The 19,777-nt window shown below is 40.1% G+C and overlaps 1 protein-coding gene across 1 annotated transcript; it reads right to left on the bottom strand.

Moving 5' to 3' along the window:
- Positions 1-2,570: 2,570 nt before the first annotated feature.
- KATNAL2 (katanin p60 subunit A-like 2) lies at positions 2,571-17,013 on the bottom strand. Its single transcript, XM_008949284.1, has 12 exons — positions 16,949-17,013; positions 16,383-16,549; positions 14,301-14,343; positions 13,779-13,902; positions 12,610-12,705; positions 12,006-12,104; positions 11,133-11,210; positions 8,557-8,655; positions 7,973-8,036; positions 6,643-6,761; positions 4,469-4,560; positions 2,571-2,685 (listed from the first exon to the last, which is right to left on the bottom strand). The coding sequence occupies exons 1-12, from the start codon at positions 17,011-17,013 to the stop codon at positions 2,571-2,573; spliced, it is 1,161 nt and encodes a 386-aa protein (XP_008947532.1).
- Between the last annotated feature and the right edge of the window lie 2,764 nt (positions 17,014-19,777).

Here is a 19,777-nt window from a genome sequence, read left to right as displayed (position 1 = left end):
CCCAAACCATTCTGTGATTCTATGACTTGCTTTAAAGAGGGTAAAATCCAACCTGTCCACGAGCTACGTTGAGAAGGTCCAAAAGGAAATTGTAAGCTTACAGGTACAAAACTTTTGAAAGCACAGCTGGCTTCTCACAACAGCTCAGCTGCCAGCCTTGTCCCAACAAAAATTGCCAGTTTTGTGTGGGAGTAGTTCCCTCAAAATAGAAATCTTGTCATTTTGGATCGCCCTTACAAAAGCCGTGTCACTATTGATGTTCCAGTGAAGAAGTTTTGAAGAAATTAGCTCTTCAAAATTTCAAAATGATCCACAATCAAGTGTGTAAAGCACTCAAAAGTGTATTCTGTAAATTTTTCCTGTCTTTCTAGGAGTGTTTTTCAGCTGCATAAGGCAGATGTATGTTAGCAGGACAGGGCAGGACTCTCACACAAAGAGGTCAGCCTCATGTTGACATTCACACATCTGCAAGATCCTCAGATCAGCACCAGCCACACGGAGACCATCATTTAAGAGACCACAGAAAGGTACAATGAGCTGCTCAGAGCTTCTCTTTTGAAAAGGGTAACAATGATACAAAAACATAAACATTTATAGTGTATTGCTAATAAAACACAAAGAGACCAATGGGTTATTCATGTATTCATTCTCTTTCAAATTTAATTGTTCACACACACAGTAGCTATTCGTTTTTCAGCATTTCCTTATACAACCAGAACATAATTAAATCAAATTCCTTTCAGTTCCTTTCATTTAGATTCAGTACCACAAAATGGAGTGGATTTTGTAGTGATTTAAATTCCTGAATTTGTCCAAGGCATAAATCCCCAAACCAACACACAGACTCCAGTACTATGGCTATAAAATCCAGGGATGGCTTTGTACCCTCACTGTTGGTCCAGGGTAGGAACCAGCTTATCTTGTACATCTAATTTCTACCTAAATTTTAGGTACCTACATAGCCATTCTCCAACTTCAAGTGCCTGAAAGCCCCGGGCAGGCCGTAAAGAGAGGCAGATGAAAGACTCTGAATTTTAATTTATCCTTTTAATTCACCTTTTCCATGAAAACATTTTTCCTCATGGCCAACCTAAACCTCCCCTGGTACAACTTGAGGCTCTCCCCTCTCAGTTGTTTTGCTGTTGACTGTCTCATAGTGGGGGAAACTTGCACAGTGGCTTTTCCAAGACATCTCCCTATGGCAACCTCACGAGAACCAGACAGAAATTAATTACTAAACATGAAAAACAACCCAGGAATGAAGTCCATCGTCTTGTGGGTGCAGAGCCCTCCCTTGCTCCCAGACAGTTTTAGGTGCCCTGCTCTGTCAATGAACAAAGTGCCTTCCAGTCAAATTTCAAGTATAGGCCACTGAAATTCTGGTGAGATGCTGCTCACACGAGGTGGTTCCTGGAAACACCTCCCATTAGGCTCCACTAAACAGTTCCCAGACTATGTTTTCTAGTTCCCTGGAAACAGGACTGCTGTCTTCTCCTTTTCAGACTCCTAGCTTGGCCACCTCTGCATGTGAGAGGGGAACAGGCCCACTTAGGTCTGCAGGCCTTTAGGGACACAGACATCAAGAAAGAACTCAGTGCTATGATGCTCAGCAGACAGCCAAAACATTACCCATCAGACAGTATGCCCCCAGCAGACACCTTGTGTTTCTCTGCTTCTTGTACACTTCAGGGAAAGGAAGAAAAAACCTTATGCCTAACCCATCTTTTTTTTGCAGACATCTGCTTCTGAGACAATCCCTCACCAAACAGAGAATTTCCAGTTTCCCTTTGCTGGGGTTCCTCTCTCTGCTTTCAATGCACAGATTTCTCTGTAGGAAAATAGGATCTTCCACTGAAGTTTTCATGGATCAGTAGGTCAGGCACAGGGGCAATCTCAGAGCAGGCAGAAATCCATACACTAGTTCCAAACCTATGAAAACTAACTTCAAAAACAAGCCCAGCACTTCACTGCCCTTCAATGCCCTGTGCAGGGGTTGGCTTCCACTCTGGAAAATGATTAGTCTCCAGTTTGCCTTGTTCTTAATACATGTCCTGCCCATTTTGAGAACCAATGTAAGGAAGTGCCCCAGTTCCAATCTTAAACTGTTTATTCTTCTGTTCTAAATTGTGTTAAAGACACTGAAGAATTTTTGTCACAGAATCACAGAATGTTAGGGGTTGTCCCTCAACTTTTAAAAGTCACATTGGACACCAATAAAATCCAACATCCCTATTTATGGAGTATCTTTCTAAGCACTAGATGTTTTAAGCACCTTACAGTTCCAGGCTGAAACCCTTCTTAGCTTAAACATAGTAAATAACTTGCCTATAAAGTCAAATACTCCACTTTAAATATTAGCAGCTGGTGGCACCAGCATATGTTGACTTTATTATGGATTATTCTCATGTGGCACAAATAGCAAGAATTGTAGAGTTTAAAAGTAAAAGCTCCAAATTAATCTTTAAATGCTTTAACCAAATATCAAGGCTTTTCTGCAAAAGTCTAAATAAAATCTTTATCTGTGCTTAGAAGCTCATGCAAATGTATTCAAAATGTACTCTCTGGATCTCTTACCATGGCAGATTGGAAGCTGCTAAAACAAATACAAGATCATCAGATTGGGCCAAGCCATCCATCTGCACCAGTAATTCTGTTTTCATCCGCCGACTTCCTTCGTGTTCACCACTACCAAGATTCAGAGAAACATTATTTGCTCAGTGCATTAAAGTAATCATCTTTATTTATACAGTGTCATTCACAGCAACTGAGCCCTTGTCACAGTTTTGCCCCAGTTCAAAGCATGATTAAGCTCCATTAGCTAACATCTAAGCATTAAAATCAAGCTTTCTAATGATTACTTAAATGGACTCTTTTCAGTGCATTAAAGTGAGGAGAGTTCACTATTACTGAATCCAAAGAATGTATTTATTTTAAATTTTTTTTTCTTCATATTAATCTCCACGCAGTGTTGACGTTTACTGGAAAACAGCTAAGGCTGAGTGATTGATCTGTGTAGGAGAATTTTTATAAATGTGAATGCTGCCATTAAACAACTAACACACCTGCCTGTTCAGGGCAACTACTGGCATTCCTCTGTCAGTGAATTGGATGTGGCCACACAAAGAGACACCTACTAGTGAATTCAATATTTTGCAGAACGTTCTATCAAAAGAAAAATATACTGTATTAAAATGAATTTAAAAATGGGGCAGAGACCACACAGAAAACTATCCTTCCTCAAAAAGAGAAGGGGGAACTTAAGCAAAGTGCTAAGAATTCTGGCCCTGATCCAGGTAACCAATTTTGCAGGAAACTAATTTGAATTCTTGGTCCCAGATGTGGGGTTCTTGGAAACTCCTGGATCAAACCCAGAGACAACATCAGGGCCTTAGAGCTACAATTCAGGTTTAATGGCTTATTTCTGCAAAGGCATCCACACGTCGGTGCTATGTCAATATTTAATGAGGATATATAAAAGTAACTACATAATCATAGAGAAAAATTCTTATTAAAATATAGAATCCAGTGGTGTTAATGAGAGCTTTTAAAAATATATGAGGGCAAAATTTGGTCCGTAATTTATAGCTATTAACTGACAATTATTACAAGTTGTATCTTTATAATATGGCATACTCTATTTATAAATCTTTGTGAGCATATAATTTACAGTACATAAAATCCACTGTAATGGGCTCCTAATGGTTATAATAATATATTTATATTTCTCCTGCTTCTTCCTCATCCCTAACCTTTTCAATCTCTTTTCAACTATGAACTGTGTACACCATGGATGACAATAACAACATCCTCCCATTCCTGCATCTGGATGTCCTGACAATGCCACCAAAATGTGTCCCACCAATGGAAATGCCATCCCACCGTGTACTCTCCTTCTTACGCTGCTATGCCTAAGCCTGTCCAAAGTGTTACAAAACCATCTGCTTCTTACTTGCCTCTAACAAGTCATCTGTAGTTTCTTCCACATATTGGCTTTATTTCCACTTAAAATCCTTTATTTTAAAGTACAGTACTACTAGTTATACCCTCTTGCATGTCCCTTCTTCTTGCTGGACCCATAGATCCTGGCTAATCTTCACACAGCCTGTCCCTCACACTTGTTTCTCTACTGATCCCATTCACAGTGAATGAAACAACCACCACATCTTGCTCTTTAAATCCCCACAGCATATCCAACACTTCCATGAAGTCAAGAAAATTACCATTGTTACTCAAAGTGATTACAATGTCAATAATATCTAAAAGACAAGTCTTTCAGGGTCCCAACCATGCTCCTGTTGAGGTTTATAGAGTAGCCTCAGGCTTTAGTTTAGCTAAGATGTGTTTCTAACAGGCACACTCTGTGATTAAACACTGGTCAGCACATGAGCACACAGACGCTATGGAACAAATGTATTAAAAAGAGGACAAATATTCTTCTAAAGCTTTAGGAAGTGGTCTCATCCATTACCCAGAAGCAGTGCCTCTTTGACTCATAACTGACTCCAGCTCATCCAAGAAAATTGTGGAAGGAGCATGGTACCGGGCAAGCTCAAACAACACCTGTTCAGAGAGAAGAGTAAATGTGAAAGAAAAGGGAAACCAGCACAAAAAGGCATGAAGGGACACTGGCATAGGAGATGAGTAACAGCACCCACATTCCAACCTTATAGGACAAGAAGGGGATATCTGCTGCAGAAAAGCTCTGGCCAGGCTGGGGGTTCCTGAATCCTCTCAAATTCTGAAAGGTTTGTAAAGGAGATATAAAGAACACAGCCTTGTAATCCTGTCTTTATATGTAAATCTTCCTGGCTAAATCCTATCAGAGTACCCTGCAAATAATAGGATAGAAGAAAACGATCCATCAGGGGATTCTGGGAACTCCTAAATTGTTATCAGAGATTAAACATCCGTCTTTTGTTGTTGCTCCATTTGTAGTTTTTTTAAATAAGGATTTGAGAAAAAAAATAAATTACAAGACAGCTGAATCATAATGAAGGAAAATGGATTGATTCTCTCAATAAGAATCAAGCAATTCTTTTGTTTATTTTTTTTCCTGGTGAAAACAAACATAAACTGCTTGAACAATCAAGATTAAAAAATGGAATACTAAGCTGACACATAAAATCTGGGTCTGCCCTTTGGAGAAAGAAGTTTCATCTATTTTTCTGTAAACATTGAGAGGCTTCTATTAGCAGTAACTACTTATTGTTTGGTCTTCTTCAGTAAAATGTTCTTTGAGTTTTTACATAAATATCACTAATAATATATATTAATCCATCACTTTTTAATTTGAACACCGAAACCCACAAAATTTAAAAAGACATACAGTATTTTCTACACGTTGGATATGGAGTGCTGGGTTTGAATTATTTGCACAGAGTCACAAGTAGCCTATATAACCAGGCTGTAATTTTACTACAAATCTAAAAAATAAAATCATACCTACACAGCTAAAAACTGAGGAGAATGGGATGAGCAGACATGCCTCCAAATGGCCACGAAACCCACAGATACCTCACGCAACTTCAGAAGACTCCTGAACCTACCTCATGTGATTTTAGGATATAAATTCACACAGTACTTTTCTTAGAGTTGTCCCAACTCACAGTCTTATTTAATTTTTGGATTCTGCCAAAAAACTCAGCTCAGGGTAAAATGCCACAAATTCAATATTATTGTCAAATGCTGCAGTGTATTCACGAAACTGTTTTGGATGGTGGTGTCAAAAAACAGCCTGTCCCATCCCTACTCCTGGCAGAAGGGAAGCTTCTAGGAAGCTACTGAGACAGATGTCACGAGGATCAATAACGTAGGAGGCAAATGTCAGAAGAAAAATGTGCCTTTTGAAAGGGCAAAGGACACACGAAGAACAATTATGTTGCAGACATTGCCTATATTTCCAGCGTGATTAACAATGCTCACGATGCCATTTGTCCAGTGCAATCTGTTAGGATTATTCAGTTTCAGGAGCTCTGTATCCATTTGAAGTGCAGCGTCAGAGATGAGAGTAAAGGAAGGCTCAGAGCTTGTGGATTTCTTGCACTGAAATGGTGGGCATCATGCAGGGATTAGGATGGGCACCTCAGAGCAAGGATGCTACCCGCTAGCCTATACATCTAAAAATACACCTACCATCAAACTGCCTTCCTTAAAACAACACTACATCTGTGTTTGACTTAAGATCTTTGTGACAAGGAAGTTCTGTGCTCTGATGACTATGAATAGTAGGGAATTTAGGAATCTAAATAACATTTTGTAGGGAGCCTAGGAGCCAACCCTTGCAGAAAGGATGAGAAGTGCTTTGAAGGGGTCACTAAGAAAAAATCACTTTAGGTTGGCACTCTGCTTGCCTGTCTTTTACTCACTGAGTCAAAAATCTTTGCTGCCTTCAGCTCATCTGCTTCATCTTACATTACAGAACTAAAATTCCACAGCGAGAATCCTTCCTGAGACCTCTGCAGAAGTGATGTTATTCCCATTTTAAGAACTAGATAGAAACAGAGTGTCATGTTTTCTCAAAGGCAGAAAAGATCACGAGTATCAAGCAAATATTCACACTCTAGTTCTGTGTTAAACTCCAGTTCTTTAGGTGAGAACTTGGTTTTTGTAAAAGTATAATGAAGGAGATATAGTAATTCTTACCCGGACAAGTTTTTCTGAATCCCCTCTCCATTTGCTGACAATGGTGGATGCTGAAATATTGAAAAAGGTTGTATTGCATTCTGTGGCAACAGCCTTAGCCAGCAAGGTTTTTCCAGTACCTACAAACAGCAACACAGAAGAAATTCACTCTCCAAATTAATACAATGCAAATGTTTGAATAATTCCCCTCATCCTACCACCAGTCCAGCAAAAACAGTAAAGCAGAAAAAGTAATAGAATCATAGAATATTTTGGGTTGGAAGGCACCTATAAAGGCCATCCAGTCCAACCCCCCTGCAGGGAGCAGGGACATCTGCAGCTAGAGCAGGGTGCTCAGAGCTCCATCCAACCTCACCTGGGATGGTGCCAGGGATGGGGCAGTGACCACCTCTCTGGGCAGCCTGGGACAGGGGCTCACCACCCTCACTGTAAGTAATTTTCTCTTTCCATCTAGTCTAAATCTCCCTCTTTTAGTTTAAAACTATCACCCTGTCCTGTCACAACAGGCCCCACTCAAAAGTCTGTCCCTATCTTTCTTCTAGGCACCCTTGAAGCAGTGAAAGGCCCCAAGAAGGTCTCCCCAGAGCCTTCTCTTCTCCAGGCTAACAAGCCCAACTCTCTCAGCCTGGCCTTGCAGCAGAGGGGTTCCACCCTCTCAGCACTTGTGTGCCCTTCCAGGATTATCTGTAGACACTCAGGCAGTACAGCTCTGCAGACGTGCTCCCCAGATTCTTAAGTACCACGTGCTGAGATGGTCAGATGCCTTCTGTGGCAAGTACAGCTGAACACTCACAGGAGCAAACAGACTCTCCCAGCCACACTCTCAGTGGCCATGCTTGTGTCAGAGTGGAGCAGAGGGAGCAGTGAAGCTGTGCTGACATGGAAGACACCCAGCTAGCACAGCAGAGGGTAAAGCTGCCACTCCATTTCCAAAACCACCCCCAAAGGCAGAAGAAAGGACGTTTTCCTTCAGAAGATGAGTCCATGCAGATTTATTCACATTTTGTAAGATTAGGTCAAGCCAAACTTGATTAATATGGTCCAAGCTGAGGAAGACAGAGATACACGTTCTCACTCCTATGTATGGTTGGTGTAAGTACTGTTTTTGGAAGACTCAGGTGTAGAAATAGTCAAGGGTTGTGAAAAAGGCAAAAGGATGGGTTTGAGGGTCAGAGACAGATGTAATCAGTTAACATTGCCTCCTTCCATTCCACAGTGCAGAGCATGTTGTTTATTAACACACTTGATCTAACTAGCAGCAACAATTCATCTGTGGGACCAATCTAGAGGCAGTGATAAATAAATGGATATGGCATGACACTCTCCATACCTGGTGGTCCATAGAGCAATAATCCTTTCCAGGGAGACAGGATGCCAGTAAACAGTTGTGGGTACTGTGGAAACCAAAAAGTAATTCAAGGATTAAAAATGTATCATCTATAACAAAATGCAAGGGATTCTAGCATCTATCTCCACTCCTCCTAAAGCATACAGGAAAACTAAGAGATGGTGATAAAAACCCCTCAGTACAATATAATATATGTGATCTGAGGACTGAGAAAAAATTCTGTATTTACCACTTGAAATCAGTTTTACTGGAATTCTTCATGTGCAATTGGCTTGATATTCTCTTCTATAAGCCATTTGCCATGGTATTGACATAGGCCAAATCCACCACCTCTTACATTGCCAAAGATGCCAAAGAATAGGACACAACACTTATAATTTTAATATTGAAAGGCCATTTTCTTATAGGAGAATGTGTGTGCTGTTGTCAGGTGAAACAGGAACAGTTCTACCATGAACTGCCTACAGAAGCACAGAAACAGTGAGACCTCTGGAACACCACTTTAACTACAAGGAAAATGCTAATGAACCCAACACTGGTTTTCTCAAAACTATTTATTGCCTTACCCTTATGGGATAAACAACTGCTTCCTTGACCAGCCTTTTGGCTGCATCCAGTCCAATAATATCATCCCACTTCACGTTTGGGTTATCAAGATAAATGTCCTGCAACACACATCACATCCCATTAGTAAAACTTCTCCTGCACTGGGATAATGACCTCTGGCAAAGTAAAAGAACTGTCTCTGTTCTAAAGTAAGAGTGCTGTTAAGTGATGCAAACAGTATTATTTAACCCTAAATACCAGGGACCTCCCAAGAGGAAGGCACAGACAGCAATCATGACTATGCCCTGCATCCCCACAAGCCCTAGTTTCCCCAAGAGCATAGGGAAGTATGCACAGCCAAGTGTATATGCTGAGCAGATCTGCTTCTCAAGTCTTTTCTCTTAGCTGGTTTTAGTAAACAACTAACACAGGATCATTGTAGGATCATCGACTGGTTTGGGTAGGAAGGGACCTTAAAGATCATCTCATTCCAACCCCCTGCCATGGGCAGGGACACCTCCCACTAGAGGTGGTTGCCCAAAGCCCCCACCCAACCTACCTTGAATGCATCCAGTGATGGAGCATCCACAGCTTCCCTGGGTGACCTGGGCCAGGGTCTCACCATCCTCACAGTGAAGAACTTCTTCCTTACACCTAATCTAAATGTCCCCTCTTCCAGTCTGAAGCCATTGCACATCATCTTATCACTGCAAGCACTTGTAAAAAGTGTCTCCCCATCTTTCTTGTAGGACCCCTTCAGATACTAGAGGGCCATAAGAAGATCTCCCTGGAGATCCCAAACATATAAAGAGCCATCATGATATGAAGGTTCACCAAACCTAATATTTTGCCTCTGATGCTGCCAAGTGTGGGATATTTTAACAAAAGAATAAGCAATAGGAGTGACATGTTGGTTCATATTTACACCCAGCAAAGTCTGCAAATTAAGGACTCAATAATTAAAATTACATCTTAGTCTTTGAGTTCAGACACCCTTTGATGTTGATTCTTCAGTGAACTTCTCTTACCTCTTTGCTGAACATGCTTATTCTTTAGTAACAAGTTTCACAGTTTAAACATGTGCAATGTGAAAATATTTCTTTGTTTAAAATTTGATGCTCTGTAACTCTATAGCTGTGCCTATTACTTATGTCACTACTTATGTTACAAGTAACACTGAAAAATTGCTATTCCACACTATGCAAGACTTTATATGCTTCAAGAAAAGCCGTGAGAAACCCTGTAACAGGAGGAAAATTTCCTCCTAAGCATCTATCAAAAGATAGTCAGTAATTAGTCTGTGCCCTGAAGCACTCACTAAATTAATTTCATTTAGTTCATCAAACTTTCCAAATCTTCTGTGAATCTTTCCATTTGCCACAGTAATATTTTGTGGCTTTGCATTCCAGAGACTGCAGAAAATGTCATATCCTCAATACAAATACTTGGGATAAATTCTGCTCTCCAATAAAAACTGGCAGTCCCCAGAGACTGAAGAAAAATTATGTGCTTATATCCAAAGGGAAAATTTGATTTAATACAATTAGAAAAATTATTTATATAGAGTCGATTACACTTTCCCTTTCTATTAACAGCAAATTAAGATGAATCAGATTTATGATACTAAGCAGAGACTTCCATAACTGTTTTCAAATTAAATTAGATTGTGTTGTGAAATAGATACCACATGCTATTTATTTTTATTGATTTACACAGTGTTGATTACCATAGCAACTAGGAACATATCAGCACAATTTAAAAAACATACCATAATGAAGGTTAAAGCAACCCTATTGCTTTTTTAGCTAAAAAAACCAACACTATTTTAAAGGTTTATTATAAATTAAGAGCCAGACAGGAACGGAAATAAATCAGAATTTTCCTGCTTTAAGGTTGGAAATTTCTTAAATCTTCAGCTCTACTAAACTGCAAATGCAAAACTTGCAGACCAAGAATTTGGGCCATAGGCAGGTGTAAAAGGAGAGAAAAGATGAGGAGTCCAGACTGTGCAGGCAGCATGGTGAAATGCATAGAACTAGTATTAAAAAGAAAGTGGGAAGATCAGCAGCTAATAAATTTGGTAGATATCATCTGGTAGACACAGTCAGACTCAGGATACAGCTGCAATACTGGCACAGCATCCATACTGAACAGAGCCCAGTGCCTTGAATGGGAACTGCACCCACAGAGTTCAGTCAAGGTTTTTCCCCACTGTTGGATCTCAGTTAGAGAATGCATTAGGTAATAGTTGATATTAGCTAAACTATTTCCCTCTCTCTTTTCAGTGCAGTGTTGTACATCGTCTGTAGCAGTAAGAACAAAGGGAAAAGCTATGACAGTCTCGTGGGTCCAGCACAATTAGATTACCTGTTCCCCATTAGAAAGGAATGGTCTTAATTACTTCCTCCCGTTGTGTGTCAGAAAGAAACATCATTACATGTGATGAAATGACTTGGTGGAAGTCGTGTGGCAAGAGAAACAGCTTGCACATTCAATAATTAGTGCTATCAATGACAGTAAAAAGAAACAAGCAGCATTCTCAGATGACAAAAATAACCAAGATCTCTTTCCAACTGAAATGGAGATCTGATCTTACTTTGCTTATAACTGTTGCAAGTTCTCTCATCTCACCAGTCATGCCAATAAAAGCACTAAGGGGCTTCAGTAATCGCTCCTAAAAAAGATAAAAATAAGTTCTTGTCAGACTTAAATTATTTTTAAACAGATGAACTATGAAACAGGGTCAAAAAGGCTGATATATCACAATAATATCAACTCTTAAAGCTGTAAAAATACAGATAATAACAAAGATTTTCAGGTAAGTTATATCTGCAGTAAACCATCTTTTAATCTTACAGAATCTAATCCTGAAATAAAATTAAAATGACCAGGTCTGTATCTTATTGCACATGTAGTCCTAAACATGCCCTACACAGATTAAGAGTTAAACAGTTAACTGTGGATCACCACATTGTTACATTCTCTGTTTGCAAAGTCTCTTCAGGGGCAGGAGTTGCCAGGCAGAGTGGCACCATGTAAGGCTGGATGTAGGTTCTGAGAAGCTATGGCTTGTGTCAAGGAGTGATCACTGAAAATGCCTCTTAGCTATTTAAGCTCAGTTCTTGTCTCAGCTGAGGCAAATGCTAAATACCATACTGAGTTCAAAGGACCCAGAATCTCGCCCTCAGAAGTTCTCTAAGTTTCTGCAATGTTTTATTTGTGTGAATCATAAGGTATCATTTGTACCTGTTGCCTGCTTCCACGTTCAAAGAGTAAACAACTGCCAACAAATTAGACCAGTATGAAGTAGGACTGTCCATTCCAGAAGGAAATACACCACTCAGAAATCTGAGCCCTTTTCTAGCACTTGGGAACAAAGACAACATCCCTGCAGTATTTTGTTTCGTTCCTGGCTATGTAAAACCGATGTTCATGTTCACTGGATGGCAATACCAACAGAAACACTTACTGATGGGTCTGGATCACAGTTAAAGCTGTTCAAGGCTATTCCATTGGATGACATTTTGACAGCATCCTGAATCACCCCATGGAAGTCAATTACTTGGCCCTAAAGGAGAAAATAATGTTTTGATAGGCTTTCACTGTTAAAACTGCAGGGGACAAGATTTTGCCTGCCATTACAGCAATTAGTTTCCTTACTGCACATACAGTCCTAAATACACCAAAAACTGACCACAGAATCTGTGGTAGCAATGGGTAAAGAACACATATCTCTGCAGTCAGATTTAATTTAACAGACAATTTAACTGCAGAGACTCTTATCATCTCATTCAGGAATTTAAAATTTATCTTCAAGTTTAGCTACTACTGCTAGATTTAAAAATATTTTTCCTTCTTGGTGATGTTTGAAATACTATGTAATGCAAGCAGAGCTTCCTATATAAAAAATTAACTGCCCAAGTAAAAAAAAATTACCCTTCAGCTAATTACACAGGAACATTTGGTCTGAAAATAGACACACAAAGCTCGCATTTGAGATTTGTGAAAAAATTCCATGTGTTTTTTCTACATACATATTTCTGTCATAAATCACACACTAGGTTTCCACCAACCCTTCTTGGTTGAGTGCTGTCTCCTCCAGCTTTGTTGATGGCTGACACGCTCAAGCCCAAGTCAGATTGCTCCACAGCACCTGCACTGTCATTATTCTAAAGAAAAAAAAAATCAATTTTAAACCAGATGTGTCGTCAAGTAGATGAGTTGCAGATATCCCATTACAGGTGTCATCCCACCTCTTCATACACGCCCAGATGAGCTGTATCCTTACATGGAAGTTGCAAGAGTAATCCCATGTTTGTCAGACAAACACTGCTGTACTCTCAGTGAGGCTTCATCTGACTGCAGACAGCAGTGGTGAAAGCCAGAGCTCTAGAGTTTAGCATTCAAGTTATTTTGTGTACTGTATTAGTATTAGTATTAGTATTACATTCAGAGTTGTAGAAATCTGCATTTTACATAACTATGGGAAGAAACACTTACCGAACAGTGGGAACAACAGGCAAATATAAGGCACAGCATGTCAACTCAGAGATGAGCAGTCATTTTAGGACTGTAAATAACTGATACTCACTTCATAGCAGTCGTTGCTGTAGTGCCCAAAAGCTGTTTTTTAAAGAGGGAGAGAACTGGTCAGAGTGAGAGCCACCCTATCCAGGAATAGGGACTTTAAAAAGGACTTAAGAGGACTTAAAAAAATAAAGAAAAAGAGGCTCTCCTTCTCACAGTTCTTCAAAAGGTCTAACAGACATGGTTCTTGCCCACCAACCTGCTGTTCCTGCTCCCTTCTCTGGAAGGGATGATAAAACAGTAGTTTTTCACATCAGTCTTACCAGCATGAGACTCATAAAACTGAAAATCACAAATTACTCCCCCACTCTCAAACACCTTATGCACTGTGAAGATGCTTACAGCTGACACCAGACCTTCTTTGGCTTTCTGGCACTAAAGGATGTATCTGCTGGTGCTAATGGTAAAACTCTGGTTGTTTTCAGTACAGACTGGATTATATGACTCCTTTTCCTTTAGTTTTTGCCTGTGACTTGCTCCTCAACTCACAGCCAGGAAGCACATTCTCCTGAAGTCTTGCATATGTAATCCTTAATTCACATAACTGGTAAAACCCATTCGTTATTAATTGTGTAACTCTTGCTGCATACATGCTTTCAAAATAAGATCATATTAATTTCAACTGTAATGTTGCCAAGATAAAACATATTTAAACCTGTTTGGGGCTGTCCTTGATGGATGATTTAAATTCTGTTGTACTCCCGGGGGAAGTTTTTGATAACGGTCGTTGCACTGTCTGATGTTTGAGCCCTGGGAGACTCTGAGAAGAGCTTGCTGCCCTAGAATTAAAAACATAATATCTTGAAAGGCTTTCACAACTTCTATTTTGACTTCCAAATATCAAAAGATTAAAAGGCAGACTTCAAATAAAGCTATTTGGGGCTGACTTTGCTCTTACTGAAGTCAAGGCATCAGTTTCAATCCCAGCAAAACTCAAAGCTTACTGCTTTCAAACACACCACCCTGCTTTATCCACCCTGTAGAAACGTTGTAAATTGTCTGCATCTCCACTTGGGAAATAAGTCTTTATTTTCCTCTAAAAGATACAGAAAAATGCAACACGCAGCCAGCAGCATGACTCTAGGTTTTTAGTATTCCTATGGTATCACACCACACTGCATGTTGGTTTTAGAAGAAAATTTTCTGCCCAGAAAAAAATCCCAAACATTTATCTTACCTTCTTGGTCTTCCTCCAGTATTCAGCTGTTGTTTGTTTTCCACTGTGGCAAAATTAATATTAAAATAGAAAATAATTAAGGATATAAAAAAGGGCAAGTTGTTTTTTTTTTTTTTTTCCCCCTTTCAAAAATACTTTTGAGCACACACTAATGACCTTGGAAATAACAATGCATAAACAGGAACAGCACAATTATAGGCAATCCAAGCTTGCAAAAATGTTTTGAAAACAAATTCATAATAAAGGGAACAGTTGGGATTTGGGCTTGTCAAACTTTAGGCTCATTCAATCTCTGGTTTCTTTGCTTACATTTTAAAACTAGTATCATTTTCACAGTAAAATGAGCACCACCAGAAATTAGATCAAGAACAATAATTTAATATATCACACAGTGTGCTTATTTAACGCTAGTAATTTTTTTCATTGATAAATTGGGAAGAAAGAATTTACATTGTTCTTTTTAATAGTAATTTTATCATGCTCAACATACCAAGAGAGCATAAATGTCACACAGCGATGGTGGTTGTCAAACTAGATTATTTTTTGCAATTCTACAATTAGAAACAATTTCTGTCACAGAAAAGCTTTTTTTCTCACAAAACATGGAACTTGCAAAGCCCATGTGTGAACTCATAAAGCTGAGGGCTTGCATTGTATTAGCATGCATTATTCCAGAATGTGTTCCAAACATCTCCCATCAGTGTTCTCTGTACAATGCTCTTGCCCCCAAATTTAGGCACAATTAGGGCAGGTAAGGAAGAAGTAGGCATCAGCTTCTCTAGAAAGACACATGCAGGAGTGAGGCTGCTTAGGTGATACATCCCTGCCAGCATGGTTGCAGCTTGGGGCTTGTGTAAGGGGAGAGTGCCACGTCTGAGTAGCTCTACTGTCCAAAAAATTGGTGCTAAGAGCATGTAAGTGTCTAAGAGTTGGATTTTTTTGGGAACTGTTCACTTGGATCATGGCTCAGACCTCGTCTACCACTCAGTCTGACTACGTATGATATGACAAATGCTTTCTTATATTCCTTCTTGATTAATAACAAGTCCCTTTGGTTTTGTCCTGCAAGACTGCTTCTCTTCATATTAACACAAATCAAGTTTCTGGCTGTAAATCCCTTTTTCATGCAGATAATGCTTGCTTTCAGCTAGGACTGACCTTCTACACAGCCATGAACGTAATGATGACTACTAGCTTCAGTACTTTTCAAAATTATTTCACCTGTACAGGTCATTTAATTATATTAATGTAATGTTTCATTTACCTGTGATTTCAAAGTTCCTGGCAGCCATATGAAACGACAACTGCTCAGAGATGCTCCCTGGCCAGTCATCCCCTTCTTTAATGATTGTATTTTTCTCACAAGACAAATAGGTAGAGAATTTGGTGCTTTCTGCACCCTCCAAACTCTTTGCAAACTGATGCTTACACTGTCTTTCTTAGGGCTTCTATAAGTTACATTTTGTGCTCAAGCATAAAACGATTCAGGCTCTCAGGGTCATAACAAAACATTCATGTTCTGATCTGCCTTGTTCTGTATCATTCATTTATACCTCAGACTTCAAGTGCTCTGTAATAAATCTATTACTTTGGCACATTACCTTTAGTATATGTAAATATGGCAAATAGACATTTAATGAGACTGGTGGTGATAAACTTGTAAGCACTAGCTCAGAAGAGCTAACTTACAATATTTTGCTTAAGTGGTTTATTTTAATTTAAAAGGTAAATTAAAAAAATAGACCTGACTTACTATTCTCTCCCCACGAGAAGAAAGTGAATATATCTATGCCATAACACTTTGTGCTTACATGTCCTTTTACAATATCAAAGCAGTTTTTAAAAGAAAGAAAAATAACACCTTCTTGTTCTTCTATATAAAGAGAGAAGGAGGAGCAGAAGGGCTCAAAGGCCCATCTCTTAATTCTTATATCCTATGTGCTATAACTCTAGCTCTGTAGCTGTGAGAGAGTTCAAACATTAATTGCTGACATACATGAGAAGGGTGGTGATCTCATCAAACAAATACACATTTTAGGCATTGGAAATAAAAGCCCTTTTTTTTTGAACGCAGCCACATACCAGTGTCCAGGACCTTTTTGGTAATTTTAGGATACTTTTGAAATTTTACAAAGTAATAGCTTTCATATTCCATCAGAATTGTCTCAAGATCAATGTTGTCACAAACTTCAAAGCCACGTAAGCTTAATTTTGTCTCTTGTTCTAGAGCATCTGCAGCATCGACATACCTGGTAATATAAAAAAAAAAAAAACAAAAAGATAAAAAATTTGAGAGTTATTATCTTATTCTAATTTTGGGGAAAAAAGCAAACAATGGCATTAGTAAGTATACATTATTTTTAAGCTGTCCAAAACTCTACTTATTATAAAAGCATAAATTCTCTTTAAAAACCCTTTGCTGACAGCTTCAAAGTATTTTTAAATTATATAGGATATTTTTGTTCGAGAAACTGAAACAATTTAGCAAGGTAAACTGCAGAGATAGGTAATAGCAGTTTACCTCTGATTCACATGAAACCTGAGGTCCATGCTGTTCATCCACCCAGCAAAGGACAGAAGGACACCTTATGGGAGGTCAGATACACACAAACCCACAAACGCAGAGCACTATTATCTAAAAAACATACCCTTCCTCCATTAAATAATGAAAAATTAGAATGAGGAGATTTTTTCGACGAGCTTCTGTTCGCATCTCATCCTGTGAATTAAGACAGAACTCTAGATCAAATGTAATATTCTCTTTATTGCTGTAAACAGCATCTAAATGTAGCCTGTGGAAACAAACAAATTAAGACAACAGCATGTAAGAACTGTAAAACAACTCACTCTTAATAAACAGAAGGAAAGTGGTTTTCAGTGTAATTTTTCTCACACATTATCAGGGCTACTCCATGGGTAGAAACCTCTTCCTAGAGAAGAGGAAATTACTTCAGTGTTGAAAAAATAACTTGCTTCCCTTAGTATTTATGGAGCTCCCACACATTCAGGCTGCTGTGAATTTCAGGGTAGGCCTCTTGCAGACCTCGTGCACAGAGTCTCCGAGGGCTGTGCAAGGAAATCTTGTGCTCTAACTTGGCTGTGTCCCTCCCTCTGAAAACCAGAAACCCATTTTCTCAGTGCTTGGAGAAGGGGGTGGTGGAGAACAGGTCTGGGATCTGCAGGACCACAGTACAAAGACCAGCTGTAATCCTGTTGGCACATCCCGTTTCATGGGCCTTGATTTATAAACAGAAACAAAACAGAGCACTAGAGGAATTAGTAGTTTGGGTTAACACCAAACTTGCCCCATTTTAACACAGGAGAGACCAAAGTCAGGTCTCAACATGCAGAAGTTTCAATACAGAGTCAGTTCTATGGGTTTCTTCACACAGATTGGGGAACCCCAAATCCTTCACAAATGGTTCAACACTAAAAACCAAGGCAGTGTAAAATGTCTTTGCCATCATTCAGTGAAGCTACACCCTGGGGGGCATAAAATGCAACATCAAGGAGCCCAAAAGGGGCAGGGGAAACAGAAATCTTGTAAGATTCTGACCGAAGCCTTACTCAGATGAAACACACCATATATGCTGAGTGTTGGCAGAGAAATCCTGAGATATTAGGGTCTCTCCAGAAGTCAGCATACCAACTTCAGTCTGCCTCATTGGGATTTGAAACTGGGACCACAAGAAAAGCAGGTATGGCCCAACCCACATTTAAGCAAATGAATTGCTTTTTCTTTTAGTTGTTGGCATTCAACATGGGGAATGGAACTTGATCCTTATGGGTCCCTTCCAACTTGAGATTTTCTATCATTCTATGATTCCTTACAAGGGCCCAATGTGAGCATGGAAGAGTGGCACTATTCAGGGATGGGGAAGGAGCAGTAGTTTCTGTTGCTTGCATAGCAATTAGGTGTTCCTGGTCACACTGTACAGCAATACATATGCAGGATCCCACTTTCACCCACTGTTTCCCTCCTTTCTACCCCAGCTGAACAGTTCCTGCACCCATCCCAAAGAAGAATCCTTGCCCAAGTGTTAGGAACCTGCAGGGGATAAACCCACACATTTTTGCCCTCTTCATACAGCAACCAGAGTCCCAGCATCTGTAGCAAGGACTTCTGCTGCTTTCTCCCAATGCCTGGCACAAAAATAAGCCAAAACATTACTACTGACCAAGGCTTGTTTTCAAATCCCACCAGAATATCCATATGGGAAGACAATTACCCTACCCTTCCCGGTCTCTTGGAGAGAAACATCATTATATTAAACTGCAGAACTGGAGAACCATTTACTCCTAGAAGCAAAGGTGCTTTTGCTTGGTGCAGTGTACTGCCAAGCCAGCTCATCTCCTCAGTGTGCCCTTCCTTTGCCACATTAGACCCCTGTGCTGCCTCTGCCCTGCACACAGCTGTGGATATCCTGTAGCTAGTTTGGATATTCTGCTGTTAGTTTGATCACTTGAGATAGCACAGTCAGCTATTGTTTTATTTTCCTAGAATTAGAGTCATGGAATCGTTTTGGTTTGAAGAGGCCTTTCAGGTCATGGAGTCCAGCCATCCCCCAGCAGTGCCAGGTCCCCACTGCCCCGTGTCCCTCACACCACATCTCCAGGGCTTGGAAACCCCTCCAGGGGTGGGGACTCCACCACTGCCCTGGGCAGCCTGGCACAGCCCTGCACAGCCCTTGCCAGGGAGACATTGCTCCTCAGGGCCAACCTCAACCTCCCCTGGGGCAACCTGCGGCTGTGTCCTCTTGTCCTGTCCCTTGTCCCTTGGGAGCAGAGCCCGGCCCCCCCCCCTGGCTCCAGGCTCCTGTCAGGAGCTGTGCAGAGCCAGAAGGTCTCCCCTGAGCCTCCTTTGCTCCAGGCTAATACCTCTCCCTGTGTTTGCCAACCTGTAAAAAGTGCTGGGCAGAGCAGGAAAAAGGTCTCCCAGTGTAGCAGGTACTTTGTGGGATGTTTGCTTCAGACGTGGGGCCATCTAGTGACACAAAGAGGAAAAGGCTGGGGTTTGCTTCTAACAGCCTTTCCAGAGGGATGACAGTGTATTTGTATTTCATATATTAATCAGAAGTTTGGTAGGATTTCCATTCTGGTTTTCTAGAAAGAAGAATCAATCTGGCTGGGGGAAAGTGAAGATGCCATTCCTCACTTCCAACTTATACCACCATTAAGGGATGTTCAGCTGCAAGGAGTCTGTTTTAAATGGGAGGCATCACCTGGGGTTACAGTGTGGGGTGCTGCAGCAGGCAGTTTGCTCAGCTTTACCCACTGAGCAGGAGTAGCTGGATTCACTGTGCATTCTTCTAAGTGCAGCTTCTCCTCCTGTTTTATGCTGAGAAAAACTCACTGTTGTGTTTGCCCACATGTCAAAGGGAAGATCACATCTATCTCTGAATGTTTAAGCGTAGTATGAAAACACAGCAGTTGCCATAGAAGACAAACACATCAAGTGTTTCATGTTTATTTACAGT

This window comes from Merops nubicus, unplaced genomic scaffold, assembly GCF_000691845.1.
Source record: "Merops nubicus isolate BGI_N331 unplaced genomic scaffold, ASM69184v1 scaffold46571, whole genome shotgun sequence".
Taxonomy (NCBI): domain Eukaryota; kingdom Metazoa; phylum Chordata; class Aves; order Coraciiformes; family Meropidae; genus Merops; species Merops nubicus.
This window is presented reverse-complemented; position numbering and strand designations above follow the sequence as displayed.